Consider the following 19,792-nt stretch of genomic DNA (forward strand, 5'->3'; position numbering starts at 1 on the left):
CCCATTAAAATTTAAAAAGCCAAAAAGCATCAAGGGGGAAATAAAAAGTAAGTTACAAGTTCTTTTTCAATAAAGTGCACTTGTAATTAACCAAAAATTTCCCTACAAAGATCAAAACAAATGAAATCATTAAAACTTGCATTTCAAGAAAAATTTCCCACCTGCGGTCAGGGAAAAAAAACCCAAAATTGAAGGAAAGACATAGCAAACGAACCCAGAAAGCGACGAAATTCGAAACATGGTTCAAGGATGGATTGAGGATTAAGTCAGTTGAAGGATTAGGAGAAATTATGCCTCGGGAAGCGTTCCATAGAGAAAAAATTTCACTTTTTGACAAAAAATTTATGTAATGGTCCATTTTTTAAAACAAAATTGAGGACAACATTTTTTTTGCGTCAATAAAATCGTGAGTTAAACTTGTGAAAACTTGCCCAAAAAACAAAATAGAGAGTACTCAGCAAATTGGAGTGTACTCGCAAAGTTTGCAAACTATGGTTTAGGCCATGCTTTAGGTCTATCATGTTTGCTCTTCGAAACTAAAAAGAATCAACAATATGTTGGGCCTGATTACTTTAATTTGAAATGGGCAACTTAAATATTATTAGGACTAATGCAATAATTAATCACCCAATATGTTATTTTAAAAAGGGGCCTTTGGATGTAATTTAAAGTAATTTTACATATTTGGAGAGGAAAAAAGGAAATAAATGAGGGGACCCGAAATAAAGTTTTCTATAAAAAGAAAGTCAAGGCTCACTTCAAATTATCCTTTACAATCATCTCTAAATTTGAATTCCAATTTTGCATTCAAGGATGGAAACCCTCACTTGGCAGTTTCTAGAAGACAAAATTCCTCTTGGAATCTCTTCGGATTTGATGACAAAAACCCTCATCTCCATTTGGGTGATTCTATACAAGGATCACAATTCTAATTTAGCTGTAAAACGATTCAGATTTGCAAGCAAATTCCATATTGATGACGTTATTGAAAGTTTGAATTCATTCATATATTGCTGATTTTCAAATATTTTTCTTGTGGTTTTCAATATTTATGATTATATTAGTTGTTTGTGTAAATATTTAATATTAATTTACTGAACTAATATCATTTTTATTGCTTAGATTAAGTAATAAGTATTCAGCTGTCATAGTATCAAATGCTAATTATTTGTTAAATGCATAGATCCAGCAGCACATCATATAAGTGATAATTGCAGGAGTTTAGGCTGCCGCAGCCTTACAACTTTGACTCATTGCTTATATTATTGACTTCTGCTTTTATATTATGAAGTTAGTCCAAATTTCACCCTTGACTACATCAGATTTGATTGTGGAACACAACCATTGGAGGGGTTTAAAGTAATCCTTTTATTGAGTAGAGCACAAGACATATAAATCCTTGCCTTTTAAGGGTCTGTGTAAAGCATTTAGCAAGCTACCACAGCCTATTAAAGGGAAGAATTAATATTTAGGGAAGAAATTTGCTGATATTTGAATATTCAGAATGTGATATGGGTCTGCTACTGATGCTATTAAACAGTATTCTGTAGTGAGTTTTCAATAATTATTGTTAGTGTTGATTGGCATTAAAAAATTTCATGTTCATAAATTATAGGGTTTAGTTAATATTCTGATTTTCAACTGTTATAAATTAGATCTGAGAATGATAGATAGCATGGGGTTTAATTTCAAATCCTGCATTCATTTTTAGTATTTATAGTAGTTGTATGCGGAAAAAGCGGTTCAATGAAACTGAAATTATGAAAATTATTCAAAGACTTGCCCACACACCAATGGGACTCTTGGTGCAAGTTATGGAACTATGAGGAATAGCTCAACTTCCCAAGGGGTGTTCCATTGTTCTCTATCTCACAAAATCCCTCAAGCCAATGCCTTTGCTCTCTAATCACTGAGCAAAGTGACTTAGGGAATGACAAATGTAAGAATGAGGGATGCTTTAGATCAAATTTAGTATGAATGCATCCTATCTATGCATGATTCTAACAAATGAACTAAACTAGATGATAAGATGACAAGATTAGTAAAAATACTATCCTAACATGATATACTAGTTATATGATTTAACTAAGATGATAGAAATGCTTCTAAAATGATTATTAGATTTATTTCTATTGCAAAGAGAGGCTAGATGCTTGCTAAAATTGAGTATAAGTATGATGCTAAAGACTTGGATGATGAGAATGGAGGGATGAGGGCTCTATTTATAGGAGAAACAGGGCAATGGATGGTCAGGATTGGATGATTTTATCAAGGGTCAGGATTGAAAGTTATCGATCCATGTTTGCAACTCTCACCAATGAAATGGTGACAATTGTCAACATAAGACTGCTTGAGAGGAGATGTAAGAAGCATTAAATGCTTGAGAAGACCTTATGGTTACCTTAGGAGGTAAGGGTTAAGGTTAGGTTAAGGTTATCCATTGGATAAAGCTTTTACCCAAGGGGTAAACTCTTGTGCAAGGGTTAAAGGAATAACCATGGTCAAAGCAATGAATGCTTGATGAGACCCCTAAGTTAGATGAGGGTTGAGTTAGGCAAAAAGTTTCTAACCATGCCACAAAGGGTTAGTTAACCATTAATGGTTTGAAAGACTTTGGGGACAAATTTGTAAGAGTCCTTCCAAATTTGGGGGTATTCAACAAGTTAGCTTGTTGAAGGCATAAAGGCTTTAATGCCTTTGGAAGACTTTACTCCAAATTTGAGAAGTGACCTCCTCAAATTTAGGGAAATGGGATAATTGAAAGGTTTAGGCTAATTGATTAGGATTAGATGGATTCTAGAAGAATTTAGGAAGAGGGTTAGGAGGCAAGTGGGAGATGTAGGAAAATGCAAGTGGGTGAGAGATAATAGGATTTAATTAAAATAAATTGTTTTATTTCAATTATGGTTGCAAGTGGGGGATTAAATAAATTAGATTTATTTAATTGGGATGAACTATTTAATTAAATGTAAATTTAATTAAAAGTAGAGAGAAAGGATTTAATTAAATAAAATGATTTATTCAATTAAATGATATAAAAGGCTTAAGTGAATTTAAATAAATAAATTGAATAATTTATTTAATTAAATAGAGGAATGTGGATGATTTAATTAAATTAGATTTAACTAAATAGAGGAATGAGAATAAAATGAACATTAACTATTCATTTAGGAATATGGTCATTTTTATACGTTTACAATAGTGTTTTATTATGAAAATATTATAGTAGAGAATTTCAATTACATATTTTATTTTTAGCATTCATAAACAAGTATTCTGGAAATTGACATAGATGATCAGCAATTTCATATTTTTATTTTAATTGCATTTTCACAAACTAATATTAAAAATTGCAAATTATTTAAGATCTCAATTTGGGTACATTACAAGGGCTTATTTTCAGATTTTCAAATTTTCAAATGGACCATTCCTCAATACATCATTAAAATGAGATAAACAAACATGTTTAAAGTTTAGATACAAACCATCAAAATCAAAAATTCTTCCATCACGGAAGAATTTTGCAGCCAATTCCTCCTGCAATAAAACCACAAAATTCTATCATCCAAAATATAGAACATTCACATGATAGTGTCCTTTAGAAATTGCACAATTAAAGTTTTAAACTTCCCAAATATTAAAGCAACAAGGGTAAAGATCACTTTTAGGCTCAATCAATTTTCCTACATCAAATCAAGGCTTTCAAGACTAACAAAAATCGATTTTGTAAGATCACCTTGCTTCTAGAATTAAAACTTCTCCTTTTCAATGATCAACAAATAATTATTGCTAATTGTGTGCTTCTGTGAGGAAAAGGTTGCTTAAAAATTTGGAGGCAATTAGTTGATTGTAACAAAATAGTACATAGACACCCTCCAAAGTAATCTCACCCTCAAATGATGAGCATACTCTAAACAAAAAAGATAATTGAACGAACCTGTGGCTAGAAAGTTCTCCTATGTCAAATGTCTATAGAACTTAAATTAAGATGCCTACAGAATTTGTCTTTCAGAGCAATCTAAAATAATAAAATTAAAATGTATTATCACCTGCTACAGCTATTAATTATTGGTTTGTTCTTTATAAGAGCAAGGCATTTGTTTTATTCTTCAAAGCAGATCACCATCTTTATTACAAGTCACTTGAACATGAATGAAGTTGCTGTCATTTTCTTCTAAATGACAAACCAATGCATAACTTAAATTGCTGCAAATGAAGTCAATCATAGTATCATAGGATATGGACTCCCCAGTATTGAAGTCCGTATCTTATTGAATTTGTTGTTCATTGACAGATATCCCCTTTCTCCATATTACATAAACTTTATTTATATCTTCATATCTCTACGAAGAGATACAGCATTTCACAAAGGATGCATTGCATCACAAGGGAGACACCCTTTCTTTACAAATTGCTATCTCCCTTAAAACATAATTGCTGCTTTAATATAAACTTGATCACTGCTGTTTTATTCTTCATCACTACAATTAACAATATCATTTTCTTCATTTGTGAAGACTTAATCACTTTCGCTTATTAATTAAATCCAGTGTTCCACGGAAACGGGAACGGAAGCTCTTATAGGTTAAGCAATTTTGAAGCTGTGAAACTATCAGCTGAGATTATTGCAGCGATTGGAGGAGATACTTCAGTCATTTCATTGTGCCAATTTGGTGGCCAAAGGCCAAATTTGCTAAAGGCAATTTGCAGTTCAGAGTTGTGTTCATTCCTAGCTTGATGATTGCATTGATTCATTCATTTGGGAGCCTTGGGAGACTTGCAGCAGTCAGATATAATTTCATAATTCATTATTAGCATTTTAAGAGGCCACAAATTGTCCATGAAGGACACGTTTTGATTCATGCAGATCCATATACCCCATGATTTCATTCTCTAGTTGGAGCGCTCAATCTGTGAGGGCAGCGTGATGATGTTTGATGTTTGATTGGAGACTCAGAGGCTGTAAATAATTTATTCTGCCATTTGTGATCAAAACAAGCATGGCCATAGGTGTACCTAGTAAATCATTGTTGGAGATTCATTAAAGCATTTTGTAATAGGCTGCCCTACCCGCTGTAAATTTCCCTAACAACCCTGCTGTTGGTATTTCTTCGAACGGTTTGCAAGCATTCAGTAATGGTCTGATTTTTCTTTCCTGAAGTTTTCTGTGGTTTACTTGTAACCTGGTGCATTTTATTATAGGAGATTTTGTGCATTCATAAATTCACATATCATGGCCAATATTTTGCATCCATCAACTTAACAGAAAAATTTGAAACAATCAAACAGTAAATTGTTATTGATTTCGAAAGCCTCTTCCCAGCATACACTAATACAATATTACTTTGACTTGAACACAATACAGAAATTTTAAGTAATTTTCGAAATACAGTGTTCATTCACAACAGCAAATGATAGAGATGACAACCTGGATGTTTACCTCACTGGGTAAACAGAAAGAATACAGAAACTGAACAGCAATGCACAATGCAATTACAAAGGAAGTACCAGAATAAGCTTTTCATTAATGTCAAAGGATGTTCATATTATATCTGTCGTACATCTTACATTTTCCTCCAACACCCGGAGATGGTACAATATATGACAGCCGAAGGGGTGCGACACAACCGTCGCGACTCCAACTACCTACCCGTCGGCTAACTAACTGACCGCTGTAACTCATTATTACCGACGACAACATAAACATAACATAACAACATAACATAATGATTATTCCCGACAACATCATCCCCCCCAAGAAAAGAAGTCGACTCCGACGACTTGATACAAAATAGAGATGAACGGCAGGAACTACTGATGCTAGTCGGGCCCAGATCTTATACACTTGCTGCGTCCTCGCCTGAAAACCTTTTCTGCTACCAGCCGATGCTCAAGTGCGGATTTCACCAATATTGCTTCCTTTGCCATCACAGTCCGCCTGTGCCTAACCCAAACTTGTCTGCAAAACACGTTTTTCAGTCTCAGCTTCCACCAACTGCTACTCAAATGATACTGTCTCCCTAGCCAATTTGTCCTCGATAGCCACCCGTGCTGCTCTCCTGGGTACGCTGAACTAAGTCTCACGCGACTATTGCCTCCAACCTGGTGGTCAGCTCCTCCCGAGCCCTCTGTGCATCCACCACGGCAACCTCACATCCAGCCGAGACATCCTCCGAGTTCCTCAAAGCGTACTAGTCATGCTTGGAGGTGGCCACAATCCGCTGGCACAAATACTAGGAGACACGTCAAATCCTCCATCATACTCCCCAAAGGCGAAAAACTGAACTGAATAACTCCCTGTTGTCGTACGACTGCGCGGACTTGCAATGCCTTCCCTCAAACTCTGTTTGTTCGCAACCTCCAAATCCGTCTCCCTCTACGGCTTATTTCTTCTCCGCCAATGCTTAGCTGCAGGCTTCTTTCTCACAGTACGGACAAGCACAACACTTCCCGTGGTATTCTGTAGCTCAAAAATAAACTGGGGGTCTGGGGGCAACGCCCCCAGCGGGGTCGAGGGGCAGCGCCCCCACGGGGTCTGGGGCAGCGCCCCAACGGGGTCGAGGGGCAGCGCCCCCACTGGCTCTGGGGCAGCGCACTGCATTTCTGTGATATTTCAAGATGCCAAAAACCCTTCTTTTCTACTCTGAATTTCCAGTGTCCTAACTTCAAACTCCAGCAAATCATTTGAAATCTGGTCGTCGTCGTTTTTTTTTTTAGGCACTGTAATGTCCCCAATGGCACCCCGGCCATACAACCTCCCTGTACGGTCAACAACAGCACTGGCACCTCCGATCGTGCGGTCAACAACCTCCACCGTACGACTGTGTTTGTTTGTGCGGGGGCTGCGTTTATGTCTTCGTGCTCCACGACAGCAGTGGTTTCCACCGCACGGTGGTGGACGTGCTACCGTACGATGGTTCCACCGCCCGTGTTGCCACCGCACGGTGGTTCCACCGTCGGTGTTGCCACCGCACGGTGTTGCCACCGCACGGTGTTGCCACCGCACGGTGGTCCCACCGCCGATGTTGCCACCGCACGGTGGTGCTACCGTACGGTGGTTCCACCGCCGGTGGCCCCACCGCACGGTGGTTCCACCGTCGGTGTTGCCACCGCACGGTGGTGCTACCGTACGGTGGTTCCACCGTCGGTGTTGCCACCGCACAGTGGTGCGACCGTACGGTGGTTCCACCGTGGCTTTCTTCTCCTTTTTTTTTTTTCCCGTACGGTCAGCTGACCCGTACGGCCATACTTTTTTTTTTTTTTTTTTTTTTTTAAATTTCTTTCTGCTAGAGAGTCTTCTGCTGGGGTCCCCTGTCTCTGAGATTGCCCTTCATCCTTCTCGGTTTTCCTCGTTCGAGAGTCTCCTGTTTTGGTCCTATACCTGGCGAGTCGCCTGCCCGGCCTCTCGAGTCCCCTTCCATCCCCTCGGGTCCTCCTCCGGACTCCCGGGTGTCCTTCCAGCCTCTTGGGTCCCCTGCGCGCTTCGCGTGGTAGGGTTTCAATTTGAACCTATTGGTGGCAAGTTTATTTTCCATGGCCATCCGAAGACCTGGAACCACAAATTCTACAGGGACCACGGTCTCCTTCCCGTACATAAGAAGAATAAGGATAATAAAGATTTTGAAGGCTGCGGCCTTCCACATAGGGTTCCAATCGGTGCCGACACTCTTCGGATTATTTACGTTGCCAGGGTTTGGGGCGTCTCCCTTCCAATATTCTTTGTATTCCGGCAGGTACACCTCTGTTGGTTGCTCTGGTTCCTCTACTTCGAGCCTGTAGCTTTGGAACATTTCGTAATCCTCCATTTGCTAGTGGAAGAGCCCGTTAGTCGAGCATACCTCATCTTCAGAACATCCCTCCAATTCTAGCACCCTTTCACTGTTCGGCTCCATCGCGTTCTTGCCCTTGCTTTCATCGGGACCCCCTTCCCCTTGATTAGAGTCCTCTGAGTCCGAGTCTGAAGAGGCGAGCTCTTCGCTGACATCTTGGGTGTGTAGGTCAATGGTATATTTTCGCCCTCCCTTCTCCATGGAAAGTGTATTTTTCTTCCAGTTGTGGTTTACCCTTGCGTTGATCAACCACGCTCTCCCCAGGATGGCGTCATAGCCTTTCTTCTTCGAGGGAATAACCACGAAATCTAACAAGAATGGTTGCGTACCAATCGTCACTTGCTGGGCCATCAACAGGCCGAGTGGCTTAATGCCGTGTTGGTCCGCTCCCACCAGGTTGAATGTGGGTGGCCACAGGGTGGGCTTCCCCAGCCGCTTCCATGTTTCTTCTGGTAGTACATTCACCCCAGATCCACCGTCCACAATGGTGTCCTTCAGAATGGTCCCACGGATACCCATTTCTACCACAGCTGGGTGTCTACCACTGCTCACGGCTAGTAACATCGGGTCAGTCGAAGGGCTGACGGAAACCTCCACCTGTGGTGTACTCTTCGTAGCGGTGGCGGGAACCCCTACCTGTGGTGCACTCGACAATGCAGTGGCGGGAACCCCTACCTGTGGTGCACTCGACGATGCGGTGCTTTGCACATTGGTGAGGATGGCAGTCCTCAATTGTGGCATAGAGTCTAGAAGGTCTTTTACCTTTATCAGCACCTCCATCTGCAAGATTTGCCCAATGATGTTATTTTCTGCTTCCGTACGGGATGATGTACTCGCCACCTCGTTGTCCTGTCGTTCGGTCGTCATCTCACGTTCAATATTGGCCTTTGCCTCCCGTAATCTCTCCTTCTCCGTACGGGGGTCGGGATAAGTGGCTTTTTTCGTCTGGGCGCGGGTGATCGCCAGTACTTCTTTCTCACCAGTCTTCTCAGCCTTCTCAATGTTGAGGAGATTAACCCCTGCCTGCGGGCAATTTGCGTCCTCATGGTCGCCTGGCCGGCACCAACGGCAGAGGTGCTGAGGGGTGGCTTCCTTCGTGCAATCACGGGCGAAGTGCCCCCACTGATTACAGGCCCTACATTGGATAATTGGCCGGCCCTTGGCGTCATACTGAAGACGGCTTCCGTTATTGTTCGTATTGTTATTATTACCTCTTCCTCGCCTGTTGTTTCGGTAGCCGCCAGACGAGGCGTTGTTGCTCGCAGGCTGGGACGTGCCGGCTGACGCAGATGGTTCTGTAAAGAGAACCTGTTGGCTACGAGTCCTCATATTGTACGGACACTCCTTGGTAAGGTGCCCGGCAATCTGGCAAATATCACAAAATGCTTTTTTCGGACAAGACCCCTTGGTGTGTCCGTCGGTACGGCAGTCCGTGCACCATAACTCCCCTTCGTCGCCCTTGCTTGTGCTTCCTTTGGTTGCCTTTATCTCTCTCATCATTCGCTCCATATCTTTCTGGAGAGCCCGTACCTTCTGTTTAGAGTCGTCATCACTGCTATCGCCTTTGTCAGAAGAGGAATCATCCTCCGACGAGGATTTATTTTTCTTCTTCTTGGACGTCTTCTGTTCACTTTCTAAATCCATTGCCCTGTTATAGGCATCGGAATATGAAGAGGGAGGTACTATCTTCATTTTTCGTCTAAGGGATTTCTTTAGACCTTCCACGAACCACCGTTTTTTCAGTCCGTCTGCCGACTGGTTCTCCATCTTTCCTAGCAGCTCTTTGAGCCGCCGGCTGTAGGTTCAAACAGTCTCGTTCTTTTTCTGTTTCATGCCGTAGATTTCGGCTACGATCTCATTATCGTCTCTTAGGAGACAAAACTCTGCTTGAAATTCCTTCTTCAAGTCTGGCCATGTGCCAATTTTAGCCTTATCCGTATCCGAAAACCAGTCGATGGCTACGCCCCTCAGGGTTGCGGGAAACTGTGTTACCCACTCGTCCTCATCGGTAACACCATTCGCTCCCCAAATTGTTTCACAAGTGCGACAGTGGCGGACAGGGTCTTCTTTCCCATCCCCATGGAACTTTGGAAGTTTTTGTTTTTGTGCCATACCTTGCCTTTTTACTACTGGTGGCTGTTGTCCTACTCCAGATGGGTCAGATCCTATAAGGGGTGCTTGACCGCCGTGCCCCGGTGTCCCTCCGACACTCCTGGCAGCCCCGGTGTCTTCTCCCTCTCCTGCCTCCTCCCCACTCCCTGGAGTTTTGCTAGCCTCTGGTGTGTGTGGCAAGTCCCTCAACTCCCTCAACTGAGTTTTGGTACACTCTATCCTGCGGCGAGTTTCCGCAAGTAACTCCTCCCGACTCCGTGGGTGGCTGCTGGCCTCACCGTCCCCTTCGGAGCGTTCCTCCTCTCTTCGCTTATACCTTTGTCGCCTTTCCGCTTGCTGTTCAAGGATCAAGGCACGTTGGGCTACTGCACGTTCATCTATATATTGTGGCTTATTTTTGTCCTTATTCAGTGTATTGGGCATTAATTCCCAGACAGCTTTCTATATACTTAATGACATAAAAAGTAGAACACTTTTATTCATTCATAATGTGGAAGACAAGTTTATGCCAACAATATGACATAATCATTACAATAAGTGTTCTTTATTCCGCCCCGTATGGCTCACGGTTCAAATGCCCCTGACCTGGCGCCATCTCGTTCTGCTTCCCGTTCCTCGTACTGCTGCAAAATTTGTTGGCGTCGCTCGTCCTGGGCAATCTCCTCCAGGCGAGCTTGTTGTGCCAACGATGCCTGTGCTAGCAATCGGGGGAGATGGTTCATCAACCGATTTACCTCCGGACTCACTTCTAACGCTGTCCACACGGCACTTGGTGGGACTTCCGCCTCCGCCGCCTCTCGTCGCACGTAGGTCTGAATGGCTACTTGGAGTAGAATCGAAAATTCTCTCGTCGCAGTGTCTTCTCCTACGTAGAGTTCTGTTTGGGCATCGTCGACCTCCGAGTTCACCTCACCAACGGGTAGGCCCATTGTGTTTGTGCGACATCCGTGTCTCCGTGTCTCCTGTTCCCGAGTTCGTGTCGGCAGCGGCGCCAAATGTTTACCTCACTGGGTAAACAGGAAGAATACAGAAACTGAACAGCAATGCACAATGCAATTACAAAGGAAGTACCAGAATAAGCTTTTCATTAATGTCAAAGGATGTTCATATTATATCTGTCGTACATCTTACATTTTCCTCCAACACCCGGAGATGGTACAATATATGACAGCCGAAGGGGTGCGACACAACCGTCGCGACTCCAACTACCTACCCGTCGGCTAACTAACTGACCGCCGTAACTCATTATTACCGACGACAACATAAACATAACATAACAACATAACATAATGATTATTCCCGACAACACTGGAAAGTCCAATTTGCTGAAAAGCCTTCGGTTCCCACATTCCACCATCTTCTCTACTCCACACGACTAATGCTATGGCAACAGCGCTCCCCTGTTAGCAATCACGCCCAGTGATTAGAATACTTCACGCCCAGCTGGAACTGATTGTTATGCCCAGCCATAGATAATGCTATGTCCAACAGTGAAATGCTTGCGCTCAGCCACTAATTAGGTACGTGAAGACAGGATGAAGAGTTACGCCAGTTGCAACCAATCTCACAACCACGGGTAATAAACACAACCAGCTGTATTTTCCAACCACGAACAGCTAGAAGGCAACCTTGCCTCTCAATGCAACTCTCCCAGCATTCCACTTTCAGACTTGTCGCAAGTGGTAAAATCACACCCAGCTGTGGTAGATAATGCAAACTAGGTAATTGCTAGACGTCTATACTATGCTTGCCCTGCATTCTTTATGCTGTGAACCTGCACTTGCTCAATTCGTGGTAATCACTAGTGGCTAACCACGACCTTCACTTAGTTGCCTGTAACCTACTAAATTTCCCTACTGCCTTTCGCAATGTGTAATGCTGTTCAAACACAAACGCAGTTACCTCTTCCTTTGATACGGCCAAACAGTAAACTCCCTGTAACATTAATGCCGATGAGACCTCGATTTATTCTAGCATACCCTCCATATCAGAACCCATCAATTCCTATCAAAGCCACATTTGTCTTCAAGATTTTCCCAAACTTGATCTTTTACAAGCAAGAGCAAAGTCACCTTCGAGGGATTTTGTCCCCAGATGCTAGGAAGATTCCCAGATTTCCCCAGAAACTCAGCTTCACATTTTCAAGAACACAATTTCCAAGATGTCTGAATCCTCATTAAATGCTCATATTTATTACTTCTTTTTGGCACACATCCCAAGGCACTATCAATGTGGGATAAATGAAAAGTAGAATAAAATTTTATTATCCTCTTATGCCTCCACAAGGAAGGGGTACTTTTAATATTTATTTTTTAACATTAGCTTCAGCATTAAATAACCCCTTAAGTTGAATAATTAAATTTAACTTTAAAAACTTTTGATTTTTGCTTGAATAATTAATTCCCCCATTTAAAAAGCATTCCCGACAAATAAATAAATGCACCAAAATAAAGTCAACCAAAATCTTTCCCAAAATTCACCCGACACTATGCCCAAATTGACTTACTATAAATAGTAAGTTCCTGGAAACCCTGTCAAATCAACTCTGATCGACCTGAAACTAAATTTACCTACACCAAATCCATCACTGATCCCTGCAAAGTCTTGGTTAGCCCCCAGGACCAAGGCAAAAAGGGCTAATGACAAATAGTTAGATAACTACTAAAAAAGGGACATTATAGTCTACCCCCCTTGAAATTGCTTGTCCTCAAGCAATCTCAAATCTGGATGTTGTAAGACTTGCTCACCCTCCCAAGTAGCATCCTCTACCGGCAAGTTCTTCCACTTCATCAAATACTCCCTGATGACCCGTCTTCGTAAAGTACGCTCCCTAGTCTCAAGAATGGCCTCAAGAACCAAAATAAGCTTCCCCTCATGTGATGTCCCCGATATAATTAAATAATATCTCTAATTACTTTATTTTAAGGCCCCAAATTTAATAACAAATCTTTTGGGCCCTTTTATTTAATTAGATTAGGCAAGTTTTGGTTGGTCATGTCGGCCCTTTCATAACCCTTCAGGAAGTTTCCCGGAGCCCATATATATGGCCATGTTAGTCATTGTTGTAGGTATGCAATTTTTGATATTTTTCTCTCTTGTGCAAATTCCTGTTGGAGTTCTGGTTTCCGCCATTTCGGAGGTGAAAGACCCTCCCTATTTGGTACTTCCAATTTCGGTGGGATTCACCCCTCACCCTATTTTGTTCAGTGTTCTTGTTCCGCAGTGTTCTTGTTCCGGATCTGGCAAATCTTGAATTTCATCATTGTTACTTCTCCAGTTGCGTACTTGTTAATCTGATTTACATGCATAAAGGATTCCTAATATTCCGAATTCATCACTCAATACACTTGCGAGAGATTAACCCCCTCACAAGTTGAAGTCTATCGTACCCCCCTTCACCGTACGGTTACACTCCCTCCTCACCACCGTACGGCCTACTTCCCACTACCGTATGGCCAGTCTCACACTACCGTACAGCCTATTTGGCACCATCGTACAGCCTACTCGGCGCTACCGTACGGCCCTTTCTTGACAGTCGTATGCCTAGTCCCCTTCACCGTACGGCCTTTGCTCAAGCATCGTACGACTGCACCACCGTACGGCCCTGCTCCAACACACCGTACACCCTTGCTTCCTCCATGATTTGTTGTTGCTGCTCTCCTCTGGTTAGGGTGTCGTTGAGCTGAGCTGGGCTTTTGTTTAGCTCCCTTAATAGTTCCATGACTTCTTTTGCAGGATCCTGTGGTTCCCCCATTCGATCGGCTGAACGGTACCTCCTTCTGGTATACACTTGCATCCACTACACAACAAGCTGGCAAGATCACAAACTCTGATACCACTGTAATGTTCCCTAACCGTACTGGTGGAGGAAGCAAGGGTGTACGGTGTGTTGGAGCAGGGTCGCACGGTGGTGTAGTCGTACGGTGCTTGAGCAAAGGCCATACGGTGAAGGGGACTGGGCATACGGCTGTCAAGAAAGGGTCGTACAGTAGCATCGAGGAGGTCGTACGGTGGTGCCAAGGTCGTACGGTGGCACCAAATAGGCCATACGGTAGTGTGAGATTGGTCGTACGGTAGTGGGAATCAAGTCGTACGGTGGTGAGGAGGGAGTGTAACCATACGGTGAAGGGGGGTATGGTAGACTTCAACTTGTGAGGGGGTTAATCTCCCGCAAGTGTATTGAGTGATGAATTCAGAATATTAGGAATCCTTTATGCATGTAAATCAGATTAACAAGTACGCAACTGGAGAAGTAACAATGATGAAATTCAAGATTTGCCAGAACCAGAACAAGAAGACTAAACAGAATAGGGTGAGGGGTGAATCCCACCAAAACTGCAAGTACCAAATAGGGAGGGTCTTTCACCTCCGAAATGGCGGAAACCAGAACTCCAACAAGAATTCGCACGAGAGAAAAATATCAAAAATCCTGTAATGTTCCCTTACCGTACTGGCGGAGGAAGCAAGGGTGTATGGTGTGTTGGAGCAGGGTCGTACGGTGGTGCAGTCATATGGTGCTTGAGCAAAGGTCGTACGGTGAAGGGGACTGGGCGTACAGCTGTCAAGAAAGGGTCGTACGGTAGCGTCGAGGTCGTATGGTGGCACTAAATAGGTCGTACGGTAGTGTGAGATTGGTCGTACGGTACTGGGAAGCAGGCTGTATGGTGGTGAGGGAGTGTAACCGTACAGTGAAGGGGGGTACGGTAGACTTCAACTTGTGAGGGGGTTAATCTCCCGCAAGTGTATTGAGTGATGAATTCGGAATATTAGGAATCCTTTATGCATGTAAATCAGATTAACAAGTACGCAACTGGAGAAATAACAATGATGAAATTCATGATTTGCCAGATCCGAAACAAGAACACGATGGAAAGAACACTGAACAGAATAGGGTGAGGGGTGAATCCCACCGAAACTGCAAGTACCAAATAGGGAGGGTCTTTCACCTCCGAAATGGCAAAAACCAGAACTCCAACAAGAATTTGCACAAGAGAGAAAAATATCAAAAATCGCATACCTACAACAATGACTAACACAGCCATATATATGGGCTCCAGGAAACTTCCCGAAGGGTTACAAACGGGCCGACACGACCAACCAAAACTTGACTAATCTAATTAAATAAAAGGGCCCGAAAGATTTGTTATTAAATTTGGGGCCTTACAATAAAGTAATTAGATTTATTATTTAATTATATCAGGGACATCACACCTCACCATCAAGAGGAAGTAACTCTACTGAAGGTACCACATTATGACCCAGCGCCTTTTTAAGGCACAACACATGAAACACATTGTGTACCTTGTTGTCCATCGGCAACTTGAGCTCATAAGCCACCTCACCAACCCTCCTAACAACTTTGAAAGATCTGTAGTAGCATGGCTTCAACTTCTCTACACCACTCCTTTTGAGAGTGGACTGACGGTAAGGCTGCAGCATAAGATAGACTATGTCACCAACCTCAAAAAATCTCTCTACCCCGTGCTAATCTGCATACTGTTTCTGCTGATTTTGAGCCTTTTGCATGTTTTTCTTCAATCATCTCATAATATCTTGGCTCTCCTATAAGAGATCCTTAGCCTTAGGTACTTAGCTATCTCCAAAAGGCAAATCCAAGAAGCTCGGAGCCTCACAACCATAAAGGGCCATAAAGGGTGACATTTGAATGGACATACAATAAGTGATGTTATAACAATACTCTCCTAAATGCAACCACTTCACCCATGCCTTCTGCTGCCCTGCGATATAATTGCGGAAGTATCCTTCCACCCACTTATTCACAATCTTTGACTGTCCATCTGTCTGCGGGTGATGACTGGTGCTCGGAGTAAGCTCTGTCCCACACAACCTACAGAGCTCCTGCCAAAATTTACTCATGAACTTGCTGTCCCTATCACTCACAATGCTCCGTGGCAATCCGTGCAACCTAAATACCTCTCTAAAAAACAATTCCTTCGTCTGCACTGTTGTATAGGTGGATGAAATAGCGAAGAAATGAGCAAATTTCGTCAACCGATCCACCACAACATATATGTGATCCCTGCCTTGGGCTTGTTGGTGTACATTTTATCATATACCGAACATTAGAATAAAATACCCCAAGGATATTCTATCCTCTCCTGAACAAAATCACTACTTGTGCCAAGATTTTGCAAGAAAGACCACAAGGCGACTCCAAGGTCTATATGTGCGAACAAGCGACTTTAGTGGTATAGCTTCTTGGGTAGTGTTTGCTGAAAATCTCAAGGGGGACTTACACTTATCAGCTGGTATCATTCACAAGTCAGACTTAGAAGAATTTATCAATGACTACTCTTTGATTTTGGATTTTCTGATTTAGGATTTCAAAAAAAAAAATAAAAAAGGATGAGAGTTTGGGAATTCTATGCTACTTCTAAGCTATTCCTATGAACTCAAGAGATGGTAAAGATTGGGTGAAACTAGTAACAACACTTTGTTTCATCACACTTGGACAACTACGCAAAGCGGGTGCAATCTTCTAGGGTTGTGCTTAAGATTTTCACACTTGCGAATAATACCAATAATCAAACAATATTACTCAAAGCAAAAGTTAAGCATCCACATCAAAAGCTTAGGCTAACTTTACAAATTGAATGAAAATCATCCATCCAACAAAAGTATGAGCAATATTTCACCAATCTAAACGTATTAATCCTTCATTCATCTAACAACTTAAAAAAAAAAAATAACTTAAGCAAATTTAATCTATGTTGAATGGAATATGCAACCATTTAGCAATAAAAAGATTTCAAGACAATACTGATAATGAACTTATATTACTCAAATAGCTCTATGCAACAATTTCATAATATCTCCCCCAATAATGAAATGAGAGGGTGGGTTTATATAGAGTTTTAAAAACAGAATGAAAGGCCGAGATCGATCTAAGATCAACGGTAAAGATTAAGACAACCTAACCCTATATAAAGCTTCCTAAAACAAGATACAACTGAAAATGGGACAAGTGGCACGAGATGCTATTTTTTAGATTTGCACCCCCTTCTTCTAATATTCGATGAACCTGGACACAATTTGATCAACTTCCTCCATTGTGACATGTGCCAACATGTTGATCCTGAATTCTAATCCTTCCAAGTAATTTGCACATAGAGCAAAAGTGATTTCCTAGTCTAGTTCTTGCTTCTGAAAGGCATCTCTGATGGACAGGAGGTTCGATGCCTTAGCCAAATGGCTCTTCAAAACTGGTCCTGTGATGGCAAAGATGTTCTGTGTTCTGACCTTCAGATTCTCCAGCGTCCAGTGCCAACTGTTGAAGTCATAGACAGCCCCTGCTTCAATTATCTTTCCATTCACCAATTCTTGTGGTGGAACTCCTTTCAACTCTCTAAGGCATGGGATAACTCTATCTTGGATATCCTGGAAGTCAACCCACAGTTCTGCCATGTTTGCAATCCTAGAAAGTAAAGAATAGGTTTGCTCATATGCTGTTGATATTCTTTCCATAAATGTGGCTACTTCTTTTCTTATACTTTCCATCCAATCTTTAGTTTCTCTGGCTGTCACTGCTTCTTCCTCAGAACCTATGACTTCCTGCTGTGAATTTGAAAGTGGGAGAGCTTCTCGATTTGCTTGATCAAGTGGCTTAGTAGTCAAATTTTGAATATATTCTTTTAAGCGTTCAACTTCTCTCTTATATTCTTTCTTCTTTGCCATCTCTTCATCCAGCTTTGCCTTCATGGAAGCAACTGAATTGTCTAAGTCCTCTTTTACTTGGATCTTTGTGCTTTGGCCTAAGTCAAAGTGGTGATCTCATACTCATGGGAACCAATATATCCCTTTGCTTTGTCTACCTTTGGTATTGCAATCTGCACTGTACGGTTGCCTGCTTCATCTCTTTGGATGGTGGAAAATCTTTTAGCTGGTTTCTTTATTGCAACTCGTGCTAACCTAGCCAAGAAGTCCTCCATATCAATGTATCATCCTCTTCTAGATCCTCTATTACTAGTGTCTTTAGTTTCAATTTTTCTTTCAACCAGTCAGGAAAAATGGGTTGCTCAATGCCTTCCATCTCTTGATTGCCTTTCTTGCCTGCTAACGGTGAGTCATGGAAGCCTCTTGAAATCTTCTGCTTCATAGCAGATCCTGGCACTAAATAAATCCTCTCCTTGTAAATGATCAAGTCATCTACCACAATGTACCTGTCATCCTAGATAGTGTGGTTAATGATACCAATAGCCCACTTGTCTTTTGCGTATTCCACTGAAATCAATTCCCTCTAGTCATCTTCCAATACTCCCAAAGCACACAAGTGTGTTCTCCTAGATAAGGCATCAGCAACAATGTTTTTCTTGCCCTTGACAAAAACTATGTCAAAATCATAAGCCTGCAATTTGTTGACCCATTTCTATTGCCTATCATTCAGATTCTTCAACCAAGGCAAAAAGGGCTAACGACAAATAGCTAGATAACTCCTAAAAAGGGGACATTACACATTTATTCCTCATGGGTATTTGATGAATCTTCTCCTCTCATCCTAGCGATCAATTCAAGGGCAGTTTGGAGGACTCAAGTTGCAGCATTTATTTATTGGAGTGGGTTCCAGGCTAGGGCAGAGGCGGCACTGCTAGGAGGAGGCAATTTCCAGCAAGGAGGCTAAGAAAAATTCAATAAAAATCAGTTCTTTCTCCTGTCACATTCACAGATCTATTCCAGACAATTTTTACCAAGTTCCCCTCTTGTTTCAGTATATATTTGTATGTGAAGTCTGAAGTCAAAGTCTGAATTTAGGAGGCAGCCATTGGAAAGATTATAAGATTGTGTTTTGGGATGAAATTGAATGTTTAAATTTTGAATGCATAATCTGATTGAACCTGTTATTTCGAAATAAGTCTGAAGTAAACATTGGTTGTTGCATGCCAACTGTTTGTAGAAATGTCTCATCCATTTATAGGCTTCATTGTGTATTCAAAATTGCTATGAGTTGTTCATGCCCTTCCTATATTCATTGCTAAGTATTATTGCATTGCTGAAGAGCAATTTCAAACTCTTTTTTTCCAAAATCAAACAAATAGCAAATCAGAAATTTATGACAGCACCATATAACTTGGCTTTTGACAATATTCCTTGAAGCAATATAAAGTCAGGATAGGCAAGGAATATTACATCCCCCCGTCTCCCCATCCCCAACGGTCGTGGAACAATGATTAAATCCCTCACTTCTTGGATCACTACTCCATATTTAACTTGGGTGATTAAACTTATGTATGCCTTTCCCTTAGACACCAAAGCGTGGTCGGCCATCACATTATAATTGGCTGTTAAGAGGATTGGCCACAATTTCTTATGAAGTTGGCTAAGAGGATCTGTTGCTTATTGTTTCAAACTAATCGTCACCTTGCCTTATAAAAAATTGCCACCATAACAAGATGTTTGTTCTTCAGGTGTTGTTCTATCCTTCAAGTCGTTGTCAGTAAAGACTGAGTTTTTGTTTTAGTCTCAATGAAATCAGCAATACAAAGATGTATAATCTTTGATCATTGGCTGTCTTAGAAAGTTGCAATTACATAAAGTCGACCACAAACTATACATCATCAATTCATTCTCATAAAGTTGATCATACACTGCATATACAGTTGATCATAAACTTGACCATTATTAATCGCATAAAATCGGCTTTCATAAACAATTCTCTTGCCACTATACTAATGAAGTTAGTACAAACCAATTGGCCACCTTGTTATAAAGTCACAACATACAAGGTGTATTACATCTCTTCTATCTGATTTAATGATCATATTAAGATCTTCAATCTGCAAATAGCATAGTTACAAGCCTCGGACTCGCCTCATGTTGGCGGTAATATTTTACGG

General features: G+C 41.7%; 1 protein-coding gene across 2 annotated transcripts in view; it reads right to left on the reverse strand.

Moving 5' to 3' along the window:
* Nucleotides 1-19,792, reverse strand: part of LOC131049807 (flavin mononucleotide hydrolase 1, chloroplatic) — a 187,833-nt gene that overhangs the window by 115,919 nt on the left and 52,122 nt on the right. For both annotated transcript variants that reach the window (XM_057983885.2, XM_057983884.2), the window contains exon 3: nucleotides 3,486-3,537. In XM_057983885.2, the coding sequence (XP_057839868.2) occupies nucleotides 3,486-3,537 (52 nt within the window). The remainder of the gene's footprint in view (nucleotides 1-3,485; nucleotides 3,538-19,792) is intronic.

This window comes from Cryptomeria japonica, chromosome 7, assembly GCF_030272615.1.
Source record: "Cryptomeria japonica chromosome 7, Sugi_1.0, whole genome shotgun sequence".
Classification (NCBI taxonomy): Eukaryota; Viridiplantae; Streptophyta; class Pinopsida; order Cupressales; family Cupressaceae; genus Cryptomeria; species Cryptomeria japonica.